We start from the raw sequence: 25,924 nt of genomic DNA, 5'->3' as shown, positions 1-25,924 counted from the left end.
TCACTGCCAGGAATGCCCGTTGATGCAGCAGGGTAGGAAGCTCCAGTTCCCACCGGGTGCAGGCTCTCAGCAAGGCTGCAGCTGGACCAGGTGCACTGCAAGCACTTCCATAGCTGGCACTAGGGAGCACAGTGGACCCCAGAAGCTTGCAGACGCCTGGAACAGCAGGGCCCCAAAGAGTGGGTCACAGCCCTGCCTTCGGGAACTCCAAGGTCTGTGATTCCCAAAGGGCCACAGCTCTTTCCTTCCTTTCACCTGCAACTTGGCGAGCAAGGGGCGTGTCTCAGACCTGTTTGTGTTATCGTTTTTAGCTTCATCAATTGTCCCGTTCTGAGTTCTAATCCTGCGACCGGGAAGAATGAAGTATGCAGACAAGAGGAAGGTGAGCAAGACGAAGGGGAGTTTTATTGAGCAACATAACAGCTCAGAGGAAACCAGCACCTCTCTGCAGCAGGGTATCCCCACCAGTATTCAACTTCTAGCCGAGAAGTTAGCTCCTCTCTGCAGGCACATTATCCCAACAAATGTTTGGTTCTCAGCAGAGAAGGTAGGTGTCTGCAAAGAGGCGCTACCAGTCTCACTAATCAAGCTGGGGAGAAGGAATAGAAGCATTTCCAAACAAGCAGTCCACAGGATCCCATCATGCTTGTCTCTAAATGTCTCTCTCTCTCTCTCCCTCCCTCCCTCCCTCCCTCCCTCCCTCCCTCCCTCCTCTCTCTCTCTCTCTCTCTCTCTCTCTCTCTCTCTCTCTCTCTCTCATCTCTCTCTCTTTTTTTCTTTTGAAAATGCACTCCAGTCTCCAGATGCGATCTCGGCTGACTGCAACCCCCGCCTCCCAGGTTTAAGTGATTCTCCTGCCTCAGCTTCTCAAGTAGTTGGGATTACAAACACATGCCACCACGAGACGGGGTTTCAGCCTCTAAACTTCTCATTTCGTCTTCTTGCATTGCCTCACTTTTCCTCATTTTCAGAGCCTGAAATCCCTTTTTATCTAGTTTTATACTTTTGTTCAGGATTCACGGACATTCCATGCTTCCATAGGCAGAGGTTTATCTTCTATATCAGTTGCTGAACACTCTGAAACACCTGTTGGATTTTACAGCCCACCAAAGTAAGTCAGATAAAACTATTTCTATAGACTAAATTCTGTTTTGTTTTTATTTCTATTTTCAGATAATTCTGCCATGCAGCTTCTGTTTCTATCAGTTTGGGGGCAACACTATCAACTACAAACATTCATTAACTCCTGTCTGCCAATTTTTGTGCTGAATTATAGACACACGGGAAATAATATAGCGTGCTGTGTTCTAGAATACCCTAATCCAGAATATCCTGTAAACTTCCTGAAGGAAAAGATCCATTTAGTGCTTTATTTATGTCTATTTAGCTTCTTGTTTCTTGCTCTGTTTTTCATTATTTCAATTTTAAAATATTGTACAAAGGCTTATTTAAATTTTATAAACAAAAATTGCAGTATCTGAAGTTCTCATTAATGTGATTCTTTAGCTTATTGATTCTGTTGACGCTTATTGTGGGCTAGTTGCTGGTATTTGTCATACTTAATTATAAACTTGTGCTTGTCTGTGTTTTATGTATAAAATTCCCGAGTTCAAGCATTAGCATTCCAAAGAGGATATCCGTTTCCTACTGCTCTGTATCCTGGGACACTACACATCTAGCACGAGTTAATTTCAAGTCTTGGATTTTTCTGTAACCAAGTAGTTAATATCATTTTGATCCCCAAATCTATATGCAGGAAAGTTGCTTTTAAAATACTTATAAACTGTTTTTTTTTTTTAAACCCAGATATTAGGATAAGGAAGACAAATGTTCTAATGTTGTCCCTCTGTTGATAGGTGGATATTTCTGGCCCCGTTTCAGTCTTGTTGTAGTACTATGTTGATCCAAGTTTGCATGCAGATCAGAAGTCCAATTGCTTTCCTCCTGAAGACCCAACATTTGGCCTCAGGTCCCCAGAGTTAGCAATCAAGTTCAAGCCTGTAGGTTGTTAAATTCTTCAGGACAACCAAAGTAGACTTTTCGTTCTAGTGTCCACATCTTTATTTTTGGCTTCAGCATTTTTCTCTTAATTTGAAGTTGCTATGGTTTAAGTCTTTCTCCCAAAAGTTCAGAAGCATTGGAGACTTAATTGACATTCTAATAGTATTAAAAAGCTGCAGGCTTTAAGAGAGAATCAGGTTGTGGGCTGGAATCCCAGCACTAAGGAAGGCTGAGGCAGGTGGATCACCGGTCTGGAGATTGAGATCAACATGGTGAAATCCCATTTCTAGTAAAAATACAACAACAAAAAAAAAAAAAAAAAAAAAAAAAAAAAAAAAAAAAAAAAAAAAAGCCAGTTGTAGTGATGTGTGCCTGTAGTCCCAGCTACTTGGGAAGCTGCAGCAGTAGAATCGATTGAACCCAGCAGGCAGAGGTTGCAGTGAGCTGAGATCGAGCCACTGTACTCCAGCCTGGACAACAGAGCAAGATTCTGTCTCAAAAAAAAAAAAGAGAGAGAGAGAGAGAGAGATGATCAGGTTGTGAGGGCTCTACCTTCATGAACAGATTAATGCCTTTATCTGGTGAGTGAGTTAGTGATGGCAGCAATGAACGCCTGGAAAAAGATAAATCAGGCCTCCATTTCCTCTTCCTCTTATATACCTACTTGCCCTTCTGCCATGAGGTGACTCTCACCAGATGCTATAGCTCCATTTTCTTGGCTTTCCAGCCTCCAGAGCTGTAAGCCAAATAAACTTGTGTTCTTTATAAATTACCGAGTCTGTGGTATTCTGTTATAGCAGCAGAAAACAGACTGAGACAGATGGGAACTTGACTATGCACTAAAAACAAGTTGGTAATATTTTATCTAACATTTATATATATATTTTTCTTTATGTGCTGTAAAATGAAATGTTCATATTAAATTTAGTAATTTTTAGAGTTCAGTTCTGGAGTTTTCTGAGTAAAAAATTATACATATATAAATAACATTTGTTAACTGTCTCTCTGATAAACATAATTTTTAAAATAATGTATTGCCATGGCTGAACCATCTAGAATATTGTCAAATAATTAGAGTGATAGCATTCTTGCTTATTCACAGTTTTAATGAGAATGACACGCCTTTTGCTTTATAACTTTGGCTCTGGGTTTTGAACAGTTATCAATCATGAGAACATTCTACTTTTTATAGCTTAGTAATTTTTAGTCACAAATCAATGCAAAATGTAGTGACTGTCTTCTTTCTGATTTTTTTTTTTTTTTTTTTTGATAGAGTCACCCAGGCTGGAATGCAGTGATGAAGTCATCACTCCCTGCAGCCTTGATCTCCCAGCCTCAAGCAATGCTCCTACCTCAGACTCCCAAGTAGCTGAAATTATAAGTGCATAGCACCATGCCTGAATAGTTTTTTAAAATTTTTTCTGTAGAAATAGGGTCTTGCTATGTCACTCAGGCTCATCTCAAACTCCTGGCCCCAATCAATTCTCTTGCCTTGGCCTCCCAAAGTGCTGGGATTACAGGAATGAACTACCGTGCTGGCCAAATGCACATCTTTAAGCAGAACAAAGAAACACATGTCAAGTCTATAATAAGGAGAGATACTCTCAAACAAGGCAGTATGCTCAGCACTGGTTGTGAGGGCGCTCTCTCGCTCTCTCTCTCTCTCTCTCTCTCTCTCCTCTCTCTCTCTCTCTCTTTCTCTCTCTCTCTGTAAAGAAATGTTGCAAGCCCAGGGCTACTCTTGTGTAGCCATGTAGGGGTCAAAATACTGCACACACAAAACTGCCATTTCCAACAATTTTATAGTCCTAAACTCTTTTAATGAAATTAAAGGGGTTTCCTGAAAATTCCAACTTGGTCACAATATAGACATGTTATACATTGTTATGGACTGAATGTTTGTGTCTCTCCCACACCTAGTTTCATATGTTGCAATCCTAGCCCCCAATGTGATAGTATTAGGGGGTGGGGTCTTTGGAGGGAGTTAGATAAGTTGAGTTCATGAGGATGAAGCCCTCATAAATGGAATAAGTGTCCTTATAAGAGTCCTGAGACAATTGCTTCTCTTTCTACCATGTGAGCATGCAGCAAGAAGGTGGCATCTATAAACCTGGAAATGGGTCCCCACCAGCCCCTGAATCTGCTGATACCTTGATCTTGGATTTTCCAGCCTCCAGAACGTAAGAAATGAATTGCTGTTATTTATAAGCTATCCAGTCTGGGGTATTTTGTTGTAGTAGACTGAATGAAATAAGACACACACACATAAACACACACATATACACAAATACATATATAAACATACACATATACAATGCATTTGTTTTCATTGAGAGCTTTGTAGCTATATTCATATAGGATTTATTTGGTATGTGTATTGTACATTTACATGTTTGAATTATGCTAGTTTTATAACTGGAAATAATTTTTGGTTAAATTTCTATTGTGAAATTTTGAACCTAAAAAGAAATACATGCTCATTTTATCTAGTGGAATAATGTGAAGAAGCCTAAAATGAAGTTAGTCATCTCTTCCCACCCACAAACTTTTCCTATCTTGTTTCCACATTTTTCTATGTTTATAAAGATATAAAAATATTTTATATACTTAAAGTTTTTGTTTTGGTGGCTCATTGGTTTTAATAAAATGGGATCACACCACATCACTCATGACTTAATTTCTTGCATCAATAATATAATATGGATATTCCTTTAGGTCTATATATATGAATTTATCACATGCTTTTTAATAGTTACATAATAGTTCACCATATGAATGAACTGCAATTTATTCAAATTTTCTTGAGTAGATGAATATTCATAAGAGATTTACAAAGATTTTAGTTTAGTTTTGCTTTTGTTTGCCCTTACAAACAGCAAACAGCTTGGTATATGTAAATTATATATAACCATTTTCAGGCTTCTAGGATAAATTTATCAATGTGAGATTATGGTACAATATATACTGCCAGAAAGTTTCCAAGAGGGTTATATCAAGTAACACCTCAATCAGTAAAATATGATAGTGACCATTTCTTATATTATCACTATTAATATATTATATCTAAGTATGGATTAACAATGGTGTAATATACAGTTAATTGGCATTTCCCAAACTATTAATAAAATTTAGTCACTTCTTTGTTTATTTCCCTTTTGGATTTCTTTTTTGATAATTCTTTTTACTATAATTTTATCAAATCATTTTACTTTTAGTTATCAGTATGTAGAAACGTATTACTATTAGAAACAATATCTAGCTTTGATCATAGTTGCAAAAATTTCCATTCTATTGTTTGTTTTTTGATGTTTTGATATCTTGATGTTGTTTTTGAAAACAATAATTATTTTATTGAAGTATAAATTACATAATGAAAAGTAAAAATCATAATTTTACAGCCTGAGGATTTATTGCAAAATGAACATAACCATGAAGATTTCACTCAAACAAACAAACAAAAATAGGACAGCACGAGCAGCACAAAATTCTCCTATTTATTTACTTCATGAATTGTGCTCTCTCTCCTCCTCAATTATAGGCTCATTTTTAACACCATGGATTAGTTTTGCCCATTTTAACGTGTCTCATATCTATTTATATTTTGAACATATTATGATATTCATTGTTTTATACAACCAGTGTGTGTTTTGATAAATGTCATCTTTTCATTGCTTTAAAAAAATTTTTCATACATGTCTTCACATGGCATCATTTTCCTTCTGCCTGAAGAACTCCCCTGAAGTACTTCAATTCAATTGGATCTTCTCATGATAGATTCTATCATATTTTGTTTATCTGAAAATGTTTACTTTGGCTTCATTTTGAAAGGTATTTTCATTGCACATGGAATTTTAGTTGGTATTTCTTTCACTCTTTAGATAACAATTTTCCAGTAACATGTAACTTCAATCATTTTGTTGAGGTGTCAGCAGATTTTTCATCATTACTCTATCATTCCTTTGTTTTCATTGCTTTCTTTAAATTTTTATTCGTCTTATTTTATGAATTTTACTTGATGTGCCTAGGTGTGGTATTCTTTTATGTTCTGTTCCAGCTGTGTAGCAGTTCCTAAAACTTTGTCTTAATGAGTTCCATTGGTTTTAGACAAATTTCAGATTTTATTTCTTCAAATATTGCACTGGCTCTCCCTCTTTTCTTCTGATTAAAATTCCAAATTTAGACCTTTCCAACATGAAATATATCTCTTGTGGTCCTTTCTTTCTCTTTACTTGTTCTTTTCTTAATGTTTCATTCTGGATATTTCTTCTGGGCTACTATGCATATAACCAATTATCTGTTCATCTATATCTTCTAATTTTAACCCATAATTTCAGTTATTGTATTATTTAGCTCTAGAATGTAGATCTAGGATTATTTTTATTTTCTAGTTAATTGCCTCAAGTTTTATAATTTGTGTAATTTATTAAAATGTCATTTAAAAACATATCTGTGCTAGGTAAAGCATATCAATCTTTTATGTATAAAAATTATTTTAACTGCTTTTACTATAGATTTAATTAACTAAGTTTTACATGGATATGTGATTTCACCTCAAGATGTTGGTGATAGTATTCCACAGTCTTTAGCCATCCACAGTAAAAGTTGTAAAATCTGTTGTCATCTGTTTCTTTCTTAGGTAATATCTACTTTTTTTTAAATAGCTGATAAATTTTAATAGTATTTAATCCTTGACTTTCTGTGACATCACTATGATGTGTAGCTGTGTGGATGTATTTATTTATTTATTTATTTATTTATGAGATGGTGTCTTGCTCTGTCACCCAGGCTGGAGTGCAGTGGCACAGTCTTGGATCACTGCACTCTCCACCTCTCAGGTTCAAGCATTCTTCCCACCTCAGCCTTCCAAGTAGCTGGGATTACAAGCTATGCACCACCATGCCCGGCTATTTTTTTTAATTTTTAGTAGAGATGAGGTTTCACCATGTTGGCCAGGCTGGTCTCAAACATCTGACCTCAAATGATCTGCTTACCTTGGCCTCCCAAAGTGCTGAGATTACCATGCCCAGCCTGGATTTATTGTTATACATTGCACTTAATAATTAGAGTTTGCTTTTCGGTGAGTAGTTATTTCTGTTTTTAATCTTAAATTTTTTATCTTCTATTTATTAAAAAGTTACTTTTCCATTATTCTCATGATACTTTAACTCTTATTAGATGTTTATCAGATTATCTCAGTGTAGTTTCAAAGTCTCTCTTTTACAAGTTCGAAGTTGTACTAGCATTGTTTCAATATTCTGATGTTTCCCTGAGTATTATTTTCAATATTATATTTCCTCAGTATTAGCTAATTCTCTCTTCATTTTTTGTCAGCCATGAGCCTTGTGTTTATCACTTTTCAGTTACCATATTATCCACTCCCAAGATTTCTACTTTTTAAAAATCCACCAATACTTGTTTTATTTCAGTTTGTTGGTTTCAATTTTTAATTTAATTCTCATAATTATGTAATAAATGTATTTCTTCTATTTATACTTAGAGTATTTCAAATAAATATATTTTAGGGTCTATGTTTTTTTTTAAATAAAGTGTGAATTGATGTTCAAATGTTGATTTTATTTTTCTGCATTTTTAAACATTATATTTAAGTGTTTAGGATATTGTTTAGTATGGTCATTTGAAGGTAGATAATTATTTTTCTGCCTCTCTCTCCCCACCATATCATCTCTCTCCTTCTGTGATTACTATTCTCTGGATTGCCTCCCATCTAAACCCAGGGCCCCAGGTCTACAAATAGGTCTTATGAAAGTCATTCACAACTTCTTAGCTGTAGTACTATTGTAAGATATCATACTCCTTGAGCTAGTGTATGATTAGTTTCAGTTCCCAGTAAGGAAGCTGTGTCTTTGTAGTTCCGGCTTCCCTAAACAGCAGCCATAGAATGACTGCATTCCTTTCAGGCTGTCCTCTTGCGTTGAGTCATTCCATCCCAATCTCTGCTGCACGCTGTGCAACTGGCTATGGTATCACATATAAGATAGAGCCATTAATTCCCTATTCTGTACTACTCAGACCCCCTACCCCACTGCCTGCTTCAAAAGCAGATCCTAGAAAGTTTCTGGATTTATCCCAACTCAGCATTTAGCAGTTCTGTTCTGTTCATGATCCACGCAGATATTTAACTTGCATTTGAGCCAGGCTCTATGTGTCAAGTTTCCTCTTTTATATGTTATCTTTGTTCCTACATGTATAGAGTGGGTAAAGAATAAAGTATAAAATTACTAGGCCACTCTGGTCAGTAGTCACCTCTTTATTCTCAGAATCTTAAAAAATACCTTCAAATATCTTACTTCTATTGTTTCTCTCTCGTGCTTTCTCTCCCTTTTTCTCTCTCTGTCTCTTTATGTAGATGCACCAGTTCGTTTGTACTCATACACATGCACACACAATACTATGTGTATATAAACATATATGTATCTATATCTATATGGGCCAACTGGTGCATCTACCCAGAATGTGTGTATATGTGTAATTTGCTTTCTCTTCTCAGTAGGCAAATATATTGTCAGTTGTTTAAGTGCAAGAGAATCCAAGGAGCTTTACCATGATTTTCTGTTTGGATAGTTTCTTACCAAAGCATTAATAATGACCATGACCTTCTAGTGACCTCCACTATCTCTAGACCTAGATTGCTGGTCTCTAGGGAAGCAGGTACTTGAATTGATATAAAGTCATCCTATACCTGAAAAGATAAGTGGAATATTTGGTTGAATTAAATTGCAAATGGTACTTTCTTAAATTTTATTTTCAGTAAAATACTACTTAACATGCAAAGCAGATTTTTTCTCCTTCAGAATGCATGATAGTCATTTACTAATGAGTGCTTTTAAATCTACTGGCTGAGCCTTAAGATATCACAAATTATAAATTCAATATTTTTGCTATAAGTTAGAGAAAAGGAAGTAGGCATAAGATTTGGACCAGAAAATCAAAGCTTTATTTAAAAATTGGAGAAGATTCTGTTTGTTAAGCTAGCATCTTCTCTTTGCACAACTTCAGCTGGAATCATGTAACAGCTACTTAAGTCCTGCTTTAAAGGATCTACTAAAGATGTCATCCTTATCTTAGTCACAGAGATCAATTTATAAGATCTTATTCCAGAAGTGAAGTCAACTGAAAAGAAGGAAAAAGGAGGGAAAAGAAGACAAGAAGAAAGTAAAAAATAAATGGAAAGACAACGTATATGTTTACCTTTTTTATTCTACCTTGCAGAGAAACCATATTTTTTCTTTGCTTAGCGATTTCTAGGTGTCATTTTCACAAGTGGCTTCTTATAGTTAAAGTCCTTTAGATTAATTTATAATTATACAGGCAACTTCATGAATACATACTCTATTCGTCACATTTTGTTCAAAGGTCAGATAGCTCTTTTTTATTTTTGTTCTGGCTGTCCAGACAGGAAATGTATTCCTTTCTGGTCTCCAACTCTGACATTCAGATATTCCTTAACTGTACCCATCTATAGTTTTTAGTCTAAGGTAAGAGGAATAGTTATCTTGTAATAACATATGGGCTGATCCTACTCATGTCTGCATTCTGGAAACTCTGCATCTAACTCACTTTCCCCCAATAATTTGTACTGCATGGATTTGCCAGTTACAGAGAAATCAAACATCCTTGGATCTCATATTAATGAGGGGATACAGACATTTGAATATGAGTTTGTTTCACTTGTCACATTTTTTACTTTTGATTCTGTTTCTGACCTGAACTTACAGGGCAATCATTTTCTCAGGCCTCCTTCAGCCGTGTTCTACTGGGACAGTTGTTTGGCTTATCTGTGTGGTTTAGTGGAGACTACGTGACAGTCATATGACTTTGAACCCTTCAAGCACTACAAATTGACTTTAGTTATCTTTAGCTGTCTCTTCCTTCATTCTCTCTATGCACCAAGAGGCATAGAGCCTACCAGAGTAGATAGAGAGAGGCAAATGAGTGAATGAATGAATTAATGATACTCAAAGGTGGAATGTGGAAAGAGTAAAATAAAGCCAAAACTAGTCTGTAAAAACTTGACAAAAATATCCCATCAAGGTTCGGCAGCATCTCTATTTGACAATAGAATTCTACTATGTTCTCTCAATATGGAAGGATGTCAGGCTATTCCTGAGTTACCACAAAGACCTACAAGTGCTGGAATGTGTAATTGTCACATTTCTGATGCTAAATGCAAAGGTCAGGTAACCCAGAGGTTGCATGTCCTGCTGTCAAGGAGGCTACATTTTTTATGAGTTAACACATCTCATCTTTTCTTACCACAGTTTATTATTTTTAAAAGTACTAACACATAAATTTTACTGCCAAAGCATCGTGTTCCTTGTTATTATTTTTAAGTTCTTCCATTCGTCTGTGTCAGTAGCTGTAGCTGAACTCCAAGATGCCTGATTCTAGGAAGAATTCCCAGCGTACAAAATGGTCAAGGCACGCTTGCAGTGTCAGGAAAATCTTTTTAGTTAGAGTCGTATCTTGGTGCCCTGCTGCCCTTTTAAACAAATGTTTGGATTTTTGCACTTTATTGCTGTTTCATAGCCCAATCTCTAAGACAGACTTCTCTAATTTTGTGTGCGAGAGAGAGTTTACTTAACAAACGATCCCATATTGCCTTTAACAGGGAAGGTTGTTAACCTGGATTATTGTACACAGATAGAACATCACATGTGAAGCACTCGCAGCTCCCCAGCTTTTCATATCATTTTTCTCCTGTTTCCAGCGGGTTCATGACTCCTGAGCTGGGCTGTGAGCACACAGTGGTGAATAAAATTCAGCACACTCTCTGTAAGCCACATGCACTTCTAAAATGTGCCACTTTTGAACAAGACCATCCTGGGAAAATGACTGGCATGGAGTATTTTCGATGGAAATATCACTTGTGGAATATCTTTTTAATTGCATTGCCAAGTTCACCAATTGAAGTTGCCAGCTGATTCCCTTTCATACAGTTGATTTTGTTGCCTTTTATTTATTATCATAATTATATGATTAACAGAGATAGTGGCTTTTATCAGAAACATCTGGAGGTCACAGAGCCAGAAATAGATTGTTAGTTGGGTCTTCAGAAATAGTCATCAGTTTCAAGGAAAGGAATGCTACAGTGTTAGTTTCCTAGGTATAGGAAGGTTACCTCTGTTGCCCATGCCCAGGAGAGAAACTGTGTGCAGCTTTAAAAGACCCCAGCAACATTAAAGATTTTTACAGTACTTATAACTAAAACTCCCCATTCTGTCCAGAAGGTTAGGTAAATTATGATGTAAAAATGCATTGTGGAGTTATTTCCAATTCTTCTTCCCCGAAGTCTTCCTTCAATGTTCACATGTTTATCCAATGGGCTCAATCTCACTGATTTTTTGATCTCTTACTTTGGTTCATACTTTGAATGAAGTGCTTTCTGCTTCTAAAAGAATCTAATCTATGATTTAGAGTAATCGAAAGGGTTCCCTATATTTTTTGAATGCTTTTATGTTTAAGGTCTTTTTTATCTTTTCTGTTTTATCTTCAGTAATCTAGACTCAAAATATAGGCATACTTCAAAGATACTGCAGGTTCAGTTCTAGATGACTGCAATAAATCAAGTCACATTCATTTTTTTTTTGGTTTCCCAGTACACATAAAGTTATGTTTACAATATATTATAGTCTATTAATAATAAAATAGCATTATGTCTAACTCACTTTAATTTTAAAATATTTTATTGCTAAAAAATGTTAAGGATAATCTAAGCCATCACTGAGTCATGATTGTTTTGCTGGTGGAGGGCCTTATCTCAGTGTTGATGGCTGTGGTGGTGGCTGCTGAAGGTTGGGGTAGCTGTGGCAATTTCTTAAAATAAGACAGCAATGAAGTCTTCTACATTGATTGACATGTTTACATGAAAGATTTCTCCCCAGCTGTTTGATAGCATTTTACTCACTTCCCCCAGAATTGTAGTCCTCTCAAACCCTGCTTTATCAATTAAGTTTATGAAATATTCTAAATTCTTTGTTGTCATTTCAACAATGTTCACATGATCTTCATCAAGACTAGAGTCCATCTCCAGAAACCATCTTCTTTCCTCTTCCTTAAGAAGTACCTCCTTATGAGTTCAAGTTTTATCACAAGATTGCAGCAGTTCAGTCACATCTTTAGGCTCTACTTCTAATTCTAGTTCTCTTGCTATTTTCATCACACTGCAGTGACCACCTCCACAGAAATCTTGAACCCTTCAAAATCACCCATGAGGATTGGAATCAATTTCTTCCAAACCCCAGTTAATGTCTATATTTTAACCCCTTCACATGAATCACGAATATTCTTAATGATATCTAGAATGGTGAATCCTTTCCAAAGGGTTTTTAATTTTCTTTGCCTGGATCCAATACAATAATCATTGTATGACAGTCATAGTCTTAGAAAATGTATTTCTTGTATTTGTTGAATGATAAGACTTGAAAGTCTTGGTCTAGGGGCTGAAGATACAGTGTTAACAGGCGTTGATCTTGTACATTTCTGTCAGAGCTCTTGGATCATCAGCTACATTGCCAACTAGCAGTAATATTTTGAAAGGCATCTTTTATCTGAGCAGTAGGTCTCAACAGTAGGCTTAAAATATTTAGCAAACCATGCTGTATGGGGGGCTGAGGCAGGTGGATCACTTGAGAAAGGAGTTCCAGACCAGCCTGGCCAATATAGCAAAACCTCATGTCTACTAAAACTACAGAAAACTAGCTGCGTGTGGTGGTGCATGCCTATAATGTCAGCCACTCCAGAGGCTGAGGCACAAGAATCCCTTGAGCTTGGAGGCAGAGCTTGCAGAGCCAAGACTGCATCTCTGCATGCCAGCCTGGGTGACAGAGTGAGACTCTGTCTCAAAAAAAACCAACAAAAATTAAAAGAAACAAAAAACATGCTGTAAACAGATGTGCTGCTACCCAGTTTTTGTTGTTCCATTTATAGAGCACAGGCAGAGAAAAATTAGCATAATTCTTAAGGGTCCTAAGATTTTTGGACGGTCAGTGAGCATTGGCTTCTACTTCAAGTTACCATCTGCAGTACACCCTAACAAGAAAGTCAGCCTGTCCTTTGAAGTTTTGAAGTCAGGTATTGACCTCTCCTCTCCAGCTATAAATGTCCTAGACAGCTCCTTCCCATAGAAGGCTGTTTCACCTACACTGAAAATCTATTATATAGTGCAGTCACCTTCATCAATGAGCCTTAGCTAATCTTCTGGATAACTTGCTGCACCTTCTATATCAGCACCTGTGGGTTCACTTTGCATTTTTATATTACTGAAATGGCTTCTCTCATTAAGCCTCATGAATCAACCTCTGCTGTCTTCCACTTTTCTTCTGCAGCTTCCTCATCACTCACAGACTTCATAGAATTGAAGAGAGTTAGGGCTTTCCTCTGGATTAGGCTTTAGCTTAAGGGAATGTCATGAAATTTTTGACCTTCTATTTAGACTATTCGAACTTTCTACATATCAGCAATAAGGCTATTTTGCTTTCTTATCATTTGTGGGTTCACTGGAGTAGAACTTTTAATTTCCTTCAATAAGTTTTCCTTTGCATTCACGAGTTGGCTGTTTGGTACAAGAAGCCTAGCTTTTGGCCTATCTTTGCTTCAACATGCATTCTTCAGTGAATTTAATTGTGTCTAGCATTTGATTTTATTAATTGACCTAATTCAATGTTTTTAAGTAGTAAGGAATTAGGAGGCCTAAGGAGACAGAGAAAGGGAGAGAGAGAAAGGCACATGGGGGATGGCTACTCAGTGGAGCAGTCAGAAAGCACACAGCACTGATAAATCAAGTTGTCTTATATGAGCATGGTTCATGAGGTCCCAAAACAATTACAACAACAGCAAAGATCACTCATCACAGAATCACTATAACAGATGTAATAATAATGGAAAAGTTTGAATTACTGGGAGAACTGCTAAAACGTGACAGAGAAATGAAGTGAGCACATGCACCTGGAGAAAAATGACACTGATAGACTTTCTCAATGCACCTTTGCTGTAAACCTTCAATTTGTTAAAATAACAACAACAACAGCAACAACAACAACAACAGCAAACCCCACAATATCTGCTAAGTCCAATAAAGTGAAGTGCCATGAAATGAGATGTGCCTGTCCATTGCCTTCACCATTTCTCATAAGGATTTCTATCACCTTTGTAACCGTAATGATGATTCGCAGCTGCAAGGAGAAAGGCCATATCTTAGCAGACTTGGCTTTTCACCAATTCCTTGGCTCCCCTCTGCCTTCTCCGTCTCCTAGAACTATAAATTATTCCCCCTTACTCATGGAGAATATTTCTACATTCTTTAATATCTCTTGGAGTTTTATGACACTCTTATACAATGTATGTTGTTCAAACAATGTATTCCAGAAAAACACAGAGCTCTTCTTAAGTAATTATAATAAACCACTTAAAAAATACTCATTATATGTGGAAGGGCTCATTTATCCATGCTCAATCTCTAACTCCTCTCCTTCAAGTATGACTGAAATATTTTCTATTCTTTTTTTTTTTTTTTTTTTGGAATTTGCTGGGATAGAGATGATCTAGCAATGGAAGTAGAAACTTTCTCTATCTTTACCTTTATGAGTAGAGTGTTAGAAAATGGGTGTAGTCAATTCAAACTACAAATCATTGAGAAAAACACTTCACAAAGTCTGTTCATTGAATTAATATTAGCTGGTGCTGTGGTTGGAACATTTGTTTCTCCCCCAAATACATATGTTGAAACCTAATTACCAATGTGATGATATTAGGAGGTGAGACCTTTGGGAGATGATTAGGTTAAGGGGCAAACTCCTCATGAGTTGAATATTTTAGATATTCAAAATTATAACATGGTAGAGTTAAAAATGATGGCTCCTAAAATAGGAGGGATCTTAAAATCATCTAGTCAAACATTCTCATTTTATAAAGAGGAAATAGGAAATTCTGACTTGACCCAGACTATCTAACCAGTCCCTAGTAGTGTCAGGGCCTAGCATCTGTCTGTCTTGAATCTCAGGACAGTTCTTCTTTTACATGCTGCTATTTGTTGGCCAGAGAAAGTGATTCTAGGCAGCCACTACTCAACTTATTTCTCTAAATGGGTATAAATATTTCTCCATAATGGAATAGAGTACAATTCATACATGTTTTAAAATAGCCAAGATTAGATCAATATAGGGTATATTACTATCTGCAACATAATTAATATGTGATGTGCAATTAATACAGTGTGTATAATGCTGAAGATCCAACTTTTGTCAACCTAGTTTCTAAACAGTTCTGAGGAGGATGAGGTAGACAGTCTATCTCTGGAAAACCTGACTGAATGGACACTATCTTAGCCTTCCTCTTGGGTTTAGAATTATACAAACTAGTTCATCATTCATAACATTCAGCCACTTACTAATGTGATCTTGGGCAAATCACTTCTAAACTCTATCTGACTTTCCTCACCTGCTTAGTAGGAATAATAACGGCTACCTTGCAGAGTTTGGTTCTGCTTTAAAATAATAATCTGCATGAAAGACCCAATCCTGGAGCATGGTATGCACTCAAAGGTTATTAATTTCCCCTTCACTCTCATTTGTCATTGCAATTTTACTTGAATTATTAACCTAAAATTAGCTTATCTATTCCTTGCATTCCATTTCAAAATAAAACTTTTACTTTTGCCCCTGTGGGTCAGTAGTAAGACTTAAATACTCTCTTGAACACACAGTAATTCTTTTTTTCCTTTTTAAAGAAAATCCTCATTTGTGACAGAACTGCCACAGAGTCCTGAAGAATAAGGAAAGTCAGGCAATGAATGACTATTTTCCAGAAGACAGGTAAAGCATATTTGGTAGATTAATTCTGAATTCACCTTCTGAGCAGAAAAGGACAAAACCCTCATTTACCAAGATTCTAAAGAGATTTCCAGACAAGTCCCTAGCCAGCCTCACATCAGTCTTTGCTTTGAAGCATCCATTCCCCAGAGCTTGGTTTCCTTGACTAGGTCCCAAACCTTTTATTGAGCCGCAAGGCAACCAGAGGAAACAATCAGCTTCTTGTACAGATATTCACGTGCCTGGTGGCACTCAGGGGAGGGCTGGTGCATGTGCTTATCAGGGAATCAATCCTTCTTGCCTATCATCCTCCTCTTCCTCAGAAGAAAGTGAGTTAGTGCAGTTACCTTATCCAGAGTAATTACTTCACCTTAAACTGTTTATTCTTCTGAAAAAGGTGTTTGGGAGCAGGTAGCAGTTTGGTGGGAGACACGGTTTTTGAAAAGTACTTGATATTGATCATGGGCAGTGCGGAAGTGCTGGGAAGGTTGCCTTTCAAAACAAGGCTCCCTTTTCTATTGGGGATTACCAGGCAAAAGGTGAGCTATGTTGTCATTTTGAGGTTTCAATCCTGGGAGTGATAATGTGGTGGTCCAATTGGGGAGTCTGGGACTCCCCACCAACTTCCCTAGTGTGCTCTGAAATTGTGACCTAGGACAAGTTCTCTAAAGTTACTCTACTCCTTCAGCAGAGGGAAGAGGCAACCGTGAGGTGAGGTATTTTCAAAAGCTGTTAAATACAAATTTGATAATCTATCTAAAACAAACCACACTTAAGAAAAGAGTCTTCTTTCCTTTCAAAGTCCTTTTAATTGTCAGGCCAAAGAGACATTAGAATGAGACCACGATCTTGCCCTACTCCTTTCTTTAAACAATATATTCACTTCTTATAACTACATATTATTACTACAAATAACTGTAAATTAAACTGATAATACCACATCAAACACTATAAGCCACATCCTATGACTTAGCTATGTATAACCAATCACTAATCAATATTATTTTAATAAACCAGTACAAATTTCTAACAAACAACTTTACATCAGTCCAGTCCCCATCCCTCATTTTTCCCTTTAAAATCTGCTTATAGCTACTACTAATTAAAATATATATTCAAAGCAACTTAAATCTATACTCCTGAGTTATAATCCTCAAACTTGACCCAAATAAACTCTCACTTATGTTAATTTCGCCTCAACTTCTTCCTTAAGTCGACAGTTCTTTCCCTGATACTTACCAGAATGATAATTCCCTGGGCTCAGATTAAAACTGGCAAAAACGGGAGTCATCAGAAATGAGGGAGCTTCTGAAAAGTTTGGGGATTCCGGAGTGTTCAGGACAACAGAAAAGGGAATTTGAAAAAAAAGAAAGCAAAAATAAAAACTGATCACAGAAGCCTTAATGCACCCACGAATGTTATTCCCCAATTCTTTCTTTATATGCATGCATAGTTAGCATAGTTGCAGCAATGGAGTAACTCCATTATTATTTTCTCCCACTTTGCATTTATTTTAAGTCTTCTTCTCAGGATGTTTTCCTGAGTGATGTCTGATCTAATACGAAAAAGTGCAAGTAGGCGAGGCAGGACTTTGGAAGGGCTCAGACTAGACGAACAAAACCGAGGTCTGCTGGAAGCAAGGACTCTGAGTTAGGCAACCGAGATGCCCACGTATCTGCGCGTCAGCCCAAGAGGCCCGCCGGCTCTGCTCAGCTCCCCGCGGCATGGCCGCAGCCCGGCTGCTGGGCTCCCGGCCCGCTTCCTTTCTCCGCGAGCTGGGACTGCAGGTGGGGCCCTAAGCGCCCTAGGGGCACGCGGAGCCGCCTCGGGCTCACCTGCGCCTCCAGGGCCCCCGCTCCGCGCTGCCGCCCCGCCGCCCCTCCCGCCGCCCCGCCCCGGCCCGGCTCATTGGCTGCCGCTCGGAGGGGAGGGGAAGGGGCGGCCGCGGGGGTCTCATTGGCGATGCGGACTCGCGCCTCCGTTCCGTAGTCCGGGGCCGGGCAGCTGCGCGAGGGCTGGGAACTGCGCGGCGGGGACGGCGGGCGACTCCAGCTTCGCCGCTCCGTGGGAAGCTATGGGGACGCGCCCTTTCTCAGGGTGCCCATCCAGCGGCGGCTCCGAGCGCCCTGCCCCGCGGCTTTAGGAAGCGATCGTGGAGCAGAGTCACTCTCTCAAGACCCCCGGGACCCACTCGACTCCGGCCTTGCATCGCCGAGCCTTTCTCCGGCCCCAGGAGCGTGAAGTAGAGCCGTCCTCCGGAGCGCAGCGAGGAGCATGGGGAGAGCGGCGGCCCCCGGAGGCGGCAGCGGAGGGGCGTCCCTCTGGCTCCCGTGGCTGGGGCTGTGCTTCTGGGCGGCAGGGGCTGCGGCTGCCCGAGGTAAGCGCTGGGCGGAGCGGGCAGCTGAGGGCGAGGGCGCAGGGGCGCCAGCCAGACGGAGCGCGGCCCGCACCGATGGCGTGGGCTTCCCAAGTTGCGCCCTGCACCTTTCCGCGCGCCAAGCCCTACCGGGTGGGAGCCGAGTAGAGGACTCCGAGGGGATCACAGCCTTCCAACCCAAGTTTGCGATCTGCCGCAATCCTACAGGTTGCTGTGACCCGGGCCCCTACCCTTTTCCTTGACTCTCCTCGCCTGCTCCATTTTCCAAGCCCTCCCCAGTTGCTGCAGACTGGAGTACCCCGGTCTTCACTCCAGTCTCTCTCTCCCCTGTCCTCTCCACTTGCTTTCAAGCCGATCTTGGTCGTAGGTGGGCGCCCATAGCGATGGCAGGGAGGTCCTGTGGAAAGGGGCCGGATGATGGGAATATTTGTAGAGTGGGTTTGAACAGAGAGGGCATCTTTTCTCTTAGGGGAGGAACATCCATGCTGATGTCCCCTCGCCTTGCGCCAAGCATGGCACCCCTCGGGCGACCTTAGCCTGAGGTCCCAGCCAGCCCTGGGCTTGGCTTGGCAGAGGCCGCCTGTGTGCAGGAGCTCGGGAGAGCAGCATGCACCATCTCGGTTTAACTGCGCCCGCAGTGCCCAGCCGGGATGAGCACTTGGCCGGAGGCTGCTCACCGGGCGCCTCCTCTTCCACCCCGGCGCCTACTCCGATTAGAAGCGCGGGTCCCACAGAGCAGCAGGGAAACCTCTGCTTCTTTCCGACTTAGAAGCCGAGACTGCATTTTCTTGGATCCTCTGGACTCCAGCAGAGGGAAATTTCGCAACTGGCTTCAGCTCCACCTTGAGCGAGGACAGGAAGCATCAACTTAAAGATAAATCCCAAGGACTTGTTTTGAAGATGATCAGAGGCAGTTTCAGACTCAGCTCAAGTACAGCTTTACCTTTGAAAAAAATTCGGAAGCTTTGCCTTCCAGCCCTTCTCTCCCTTTTTCCTTCTCTGTGTGCTATCCATTAGGCTTAGAATATGTGATACCGTTAAATGATTTACTGTGCACTTGCCTGGGAGGTGGAGCTGAGGTGACCACCTCACCTTCTGCTCTGTTCACTCTTGTGAACATATTCCGACCAGCCGGGAGACTGAAAACGGGAAAGGGTTGAGAACGAGCACAAAAGAACCGATGTTCTCTCTCTCTCTCTCTCTCTCTCTCTCTTTTTTTTTAAAAAATAAAAGCTTATAGTGTGTTAAAAGCAGTCCGGCTGCCCAGAAAGATTCCTTTTTTTTTTTTTTTTTTTTTTTTTTAAAGAGGTCGATAGAGGCTCTCCGTTGTATGATCCTGTTCTATGCCTATTTGCATTTCATTTCCTGAAAAGTTTTTTTTTTTTTTCTCCTTTTAATGGAGCAGGCATTTTAAGAAGCAGGGGAGGTTTAAAAATCAGCCTCAGTGATTGTACACACTGAGTTATGATGAAGCTCAGTGCTTTCTCGTGCTGGAAGAAGCACAAGCTTCAGCCATTTAATTTACTACGGCAAATGCCTCATTGCAAAGTCAGCTCTCAGTTGTTTTTGATACACTCTTACGGGAAAAGTGAGTCTTTTCTAAATGTTGATCTAAATGTCTGAGTTTCCACTTACTATTTGTGTGGAATACCTTACAGTCACTAACTCCAGGTACTCACCCTTGGAATTGGGTTGGTGAAGTTGTCTTGAAGCCAGCTCGAAACAAGAGGTGAGGACATGCCAACAGCCTCTTGGATGGAGTTTTGCTGGCTGTGAAACTAAGGCTAGCACCTCTTGTCTGCAAGCTGTTCTTTAAAGGTCTCCTGGAAAACATGCTGTACACTCTGCAGGCTTATTTACAACAAATGTCTTGCACAGATTATAGTAATATGCAAGACACATGGAATGGAGCAGTAAATCTGACTGATATTTCCCATGTCATATTCTACTTTCTGGGGCATGAAGCCCATTCCCCTTAGCAACTGTCAGAGTCCTCAAGAATGAGCACTAGTCAGGCTATGAAACCGGGGAAGCCACATGCACCTGGCTTTGCACAGTTGGGCATAATTGGAGTTTTCAGACCAAAGGGTGTGTTTCAGTGCTGTGAAGTTCTCCCATCCCAGATAGGTGTCCAGTCATTAAAACCAAGATAAGGTGCACTGGCGTGGCATGCCTGCCTGACCGCTAGTCTCACTGTACTCTCTAGGGTGAGCCCTAGGCTGTTCTTATGTAGCCAATTAACAGTTTTTGTTCTTTAAGACTTTTCTTGTTGATTTGAAACAAGACGTTCAACTTGCCCTAACCAACAGGGTATATAATTACGCCACTTGCCCTGATATTATGAGGATATTTAACAATTCAGTAGCATTTTCTTTACCATATTTATCATTTATCTGTTTCCAAAATGATTGCACCAACTTTTTTTTTCTTTTCTTTCCCTCTATTCTTATGTAAAAACCTCTGAAAATCAGAGTGAAATTTCAAATTGGCTTTGAATATACTCTGAGAGGAAGACCCCTGGGACAAGGGACTGTTGCAGAGCCTAGTAGTGGCCCAAGGAGCAATGTTCTGTTTCCCTCCTTTGTAAGCAAGGCTTAGCTCTTCAGATGAACATCTCTGCCTGTCAGCATACTGTAAGGAAGGCACTCTGGTGCCATGATCACTGTATGTTTTTACACTTTCCAACTGAAAAGGAGGTTGTTTAAATGTTATTCATGACCTGCCAAGTGATAATTGAATCCACATCACGTTGTCATACTGATTTGTTTTTGTTCTTTGAATATACAGTGTACTGCTGTTGATATGGTTGTTATTTTTGCCTTAGATACTGTACATAAGATACTCTAGTCATTAAAGGAAGAGAGGAAGATGATCTTAGACAGGCTGAGCTTTCATATAATTTCTTGCTTTAAAACATTTCCTGGACTATGAAATGTTCATTACAATGACTAGAGTAATGTATTAACGGCAAGAGAAGTACACACTTATAACATAGGCATAATAATAGTCTTATGATTTACACATACTTAAATCCATTTATCTGTCTAGCTCATACAGTTTTAAATCTATAGTCATTTCTTCTGTAATGAATGTTCTGAGATCACCCTCTTCCTTTCCACTCTCTTCCCAGGACAATGAGAAACAGTCTTTTCTCCCCATTTCCTTCCAGGCTTGTTTTTTTTTTCCCCTGATTCTTGGGTTATCCTCTTATTTTGAGCAATTCAATGGCACCTTCTTAAGAGATCTTTTAAGCATCTCAGTTTTTAAGAAGAGATTAATCGTTCTGATCTGGCCCTATAATGATAGCGCTTGTTGCCCTTTACATACATTTTTTTTTTTTTTTTTTTTTTTTTTTTTTTTTTTTTTGTTCTGCAAGACCCATCTTTAAGTCGTACCCTATATGGGAGGGAAACATCTGGAGCTGTGGATCCCTTCTGAGTTCTCTCAGCCCTAGATGACTGAATCCATCAAGTAGTTCTACACTGTGCTGTCTTATTAATTAGGAAATCACTTTTCTCTTTATTGTCTCAATGCTTTGTACATTTGTTTTTACCCTCCTCTTTGTACCAAATGTAGTACCCAACTTAAAACACTGCCATTGTTTATCAGGAAATTGGTTTATTAGGAGATAGTGCATGTTCGATATCCTTCTCTTCTGCTTTTTTTTTTTTTCTTTAATATCTAGGCTAGAGACTCAGGCAGCATGTATTAAAATCTAATCCCAAAGACAAGTGATGTATTCCATAGCATCCTCTTAAGGAAGGCGGTGGTGGTGGTATCTGAGGCCTTCGGAATGGGAAGGCACATGGGTTCACAGGGAGCCCAGATGTGTCTTCCTTCTTGATTACACCTTTACCATTTATGCTGATTGTCCCTTCGTCCAGGCAACATCACTGTCTTTTCTTCCTTTCTCCTCCTTCTGATGTCTTCATGAACTAACAGCTCAACAGAATTATCAACGGAAACTCCCTATTTCTATTTTATTCTTAGTCACATACTTTATGTAAAGAAACTTATTTGTTCCTTCCTTCGTTATTTTTTTCTTTCTTTCTCTTTTTTCTCTTTCTTCCCTTCCCCTCCCTTCCCTTCTCCTCTCCTTCTCTCCCCTCCCCGTCCCTCCCTTCCTTTCTTCCTTCCTTCTTTCTTTCACAGCTTCTCATTCTGTCATCCAGGCTAGAGTGCAGTGGTGCCATCATAGCTCACTGCAGTGACAAACTCCTAGGCTCAAGTGATCTTCCCACTCCAGCCTCTTGAGTAACTGGGACTTTAGGCATGAACCATCACACTGGCTAATCAATTTTTTTTTTTTCTGTAGAGATTATTTCTCACTATTTTGCCCATGTTGATCTTGAGTTCCTGGGCTCAGGTGATTCTCCTGCCTTGGCCTCCCGAAGTGTTAGGATTACAGGTGCGAGCCACCACATCTGGCCTCACCCCTTTACTTTCTAAATGGCCACTGATGGCATGAGACCTATTATCATGTTATTAGCACTCTTTTTATACTGTGCCCCTTCCTTAAAAGAATACATTTCTGTAACTTTGATTGAATATGAAATAATACATGAAATAATAATACTTATTAGTAATACTTTCATATTTATTTGAGTACGAAATAATACTTATAAGTATTATTATTATAAATATTATAATAAGTACTTATTTCATGTGTGAAAATCATAATTTTAAATGTTCTCCAAACATTAACTGATGTAATCCTAAAGATAACTCTTTGAGGTAAGTACTATGATTACCCCCATTTGTAAGACATAAAAAGAGGGACACAGATTGAAAGCTTGCCCAAGGCCATAGAATGAGGACATAGTAGGGTGTAGGTTTGTACTGCCTCCATCTGACTCTGGGGCCCACAACAATGACAATTTTCTGAACTATGCAGAAAAGAAAATGACCCTTATATTTTGATGACAGAAGTGCTCAGATGGTATCCTTATGACTATCAAGAGGCGTAGAGGAATTTAGAGTAGCTTAAATAAGTCTATAAATATGTTCAGATAAATCTAAAAGATTTATGTTGTATGAAAATAACCACCCTCTCCCCATTCAGCTTACTATACTTTGGGATTGGATTCACACTTAAAATTCTGAGCGCCGGTTTCCAATATGATAGCTTGCTTTTGTTTTCAATTTTGAATTTCGACAGAAAATATGACTCTGATTGAATACGCCATCCATGGAACGGCAGATCCCACGAGACTATTTGTTGCATGTCTTGTATTTTTAGCCTTGTTTGCCAGGGAAATGTGGAGCATGAGATTTGAGAATAGATTGTTAACACCAGAGGCTGCTGTTTCTGCTGTTTTGGGTACTCCTGCTGCTGCTCTTGTGAGGCAGATGGCTAGATTCATTTATAGAAAATAGATATTCGTTCTATTTTGCATTTCCACTTTGAAAAGAACTTTTAATTGTTTGTGCCACATTGCATCGTATGGCCTTATTGTGTGCATATACACGCTGTGCGTAGATAATTTTCAGAATTAGGCGGATGTTAATGTATTCATTTTGGATTGTGTTGTCTGAAATCCACTGCTAATTTCTGTGCCTTTGGAATTTTCTTTTGAAAGTGAGTATGTTTTTGCTGTGTATTAAGTATTTTGTGCTCACTTTATCACCACTCCCCCCACACCACTTCGCTGAATTCAGTGATATAAATATGAGGGTTGTGTTTATGAGGCTAAAGTATAAACAATAAGCAAGTATTAACATTTTTTCAGATGACATCAGGCCACCATAGAGCAGAAAATATTTCTGAATATTGTTTCTCTCAGGATAAGGATAATGAAGTCGGTATTCTTCTTACGTGACTGGTCCCCCTTTTTTTCAGGTTTCAGAGTAGCTTTTACTTTTTATTTTTAAATTTTAACACCTTTTAAAATTGATGCATAGTACATGTACATAGTTTTGAGGTAGAAGTGATAATTTAACACATCAATATAATTTGTAAAGATCAAATCAGTGCACTTGGGCTATCTATCACCTTTGGATATTTGTCTTTTCTTTATGTTACAAACATTTGAATTATTCTCTTTCAGCTATTTTGGAATGTGCAATAGATTATTGTAAACCACAGTCACCCTACTATCTATCAGACACTCGGTCTTATTCTATTAAGTGGTATATTTGTACCTGTTAATCAACTTCTTCTCTTTTGATAGTTTATTTCACAAATGAGGACACCGAAAAGCTGAAAGGTGTCTTCCAAGTGAGGTCAATCTTGGCTTTATTTAATATAAATATTGACTTTCTGCCCCCAAATTACTGAGTTCATAAAATGCAAAAGAACCGTTATCTCCAGAAAGATTGGCACAGGTACCCGCACCCTCCAGCCCACATTGGAAGAGTATTTTTCCACAGGTGGGAAAATATTACTGTAACCACGTGGAATTTGAATAAGAAACTTTACAAGTGCTTTGTTGTTACCTAAAGTGAGTGCTGTGGTTTCCCAGTTGGGTAAGTCAGTGGGGAGATGACATCACAGACATTTGGGAAGGTAAGTAACTGGTAGGCAGGCATAGGAAGGAGAATTTGTAAGAGGCCACAGTGAAGAAACTGTCTGAACTGCTTCACGTTTTGCGTGCTATCGTTCACAGTTTGGCAACTTATTATCAAAGAGAATGCATTTCCTTAATATTGGAGAAAATTTGCCTCTAAATAAATGTTTATAGTTGCTCAGGAGTCGTTGGTGGCTTCTGTTAACAATAGTACTCATTTAGTAGTTAACATCTTTATTTGAATTTAATGTAATAAATCTACTGGGGGAAGAGGAGAAGTCAAATGATCATGGGTTATGGAAGCTAAGCTGGTAATATTTGAAGCTCACAAATCAGTGCTTTTCAAATGTTAATGTGCGTGTGAATTACTACAGATCTTGTTAAAATGATCATTCTGATTTCATAAACCTGGGGAGGGTCCTGAGGTTCTGCATTTCTAATAAACTCCCAGATGACACCATCTATGGGCCATAGATGATAGTAATTCAAGTTTTCTATTTTCAATATTGTTTTTTCTTTTGCAAGCCAGTAAGAAGTGGAATTCCATGTAAGAATATTTTTTAAATGCCAACTGAAGAATCGGAAAACACAAATGTCAATTTTAACTCGACAAAACACATAGCCACTTATAAAATAATAGGCATTCTGAGGGTGCCGTTCTGATGCAGTGTAAAGCATTTATAAAGACAGAGAGATGCAGTATCTGCTCCAGTTTCATCGTATTTTGAAAGTCTTGGATTTCCTTTTGAGCTAATTGGGGTTATAGATCTGCATCTAATTTATTTCTTGTTATAAAGATGAAATTGATTCACCCAGAATTTTACCAGTTTGCCCAAAGTCAGATTTTTGTTAAATAAGAGGCTTTTCTAACTTTCTTTAGCAGCCCTTCACTGTATTCTCTTGGCAGGAGCTACATATGCTTAAGAATGATGTGGAGTTCAGGATAATGAAGAGATGAGGCTATAGTTAAGCAATAAATAGAATGAAAGCAGTTGTTTAAAAAACAAACAAACAAACAAAAAAAAAAACCAAAAACAACAACAACAAAAAACAGAGCAGTGAGTCCATATGGGGTAGTGATGTTTCTCAAGCAATTGGATCCTTGCCCCAAAATGGTATGGGGTTGTGTCAGGACCCTGTGCCTTTGATGCAAGGCTCATCTTGTTCACATTTACTTACCCAGTCTTTGTTAGGGCTTGTCCCATAGCACATGT

The 25,924-nt window shown here is 38.9% G+C and overlaps 1 protein-coding gene across 8 annotated transcripts in view; it reads left to right on the top strand.

Moving 5' to 3' along the window:
* Positions 1 to 17,793: 17,793 nt before the first annotated feature.
* UNC5D (unc-5 netrin receptor D) overlaps positions 17,794 to 25,924 on the top strand; it is a 559,482-nt gene continuing 551,351 nt past the window's right edge. For 6 of the 8 annotated variants that reach the window (XM_074383881.1, XM_074383880.1, XM_074383877.1 and 3 more), the window contains exon 1: positions 17,794 to 18,204. In XM_074383881.1, coding sequence (XP_074239982.1) covers positions 18,102 to 18,204 — 103 coding nt within the window. In that variant the 5' untranslated portion in view covers positions 17,794 to 18,101. The remainder of the gene's footprint in view (positions 18,205 to 25,924) is intronic. The other 2 variants (XM_074383879.1, XM_074383878.1) reach the window with 1 other exon arrangement.

Source organism: Saimiri boliviensis, chromosome 13, assembly GCF_048565385.1.
Source record: "Saimiri boliviensis isolate mSaiBol1 chromosome 13, mSaiBol1.pri, whole genome shotgun sequence".
In the NCBI taxonomy this organism is placed as follows: Eukaryota; Metazoa; Chordata; class Mammalia; order Primates; family Cebidae; genus Saimiri; species Saimiri boliviensis.
Note: the sequence above shows the minus strand (reverse complement) of the source record. Positions and strands in the feature narration are given on the sequence as shown.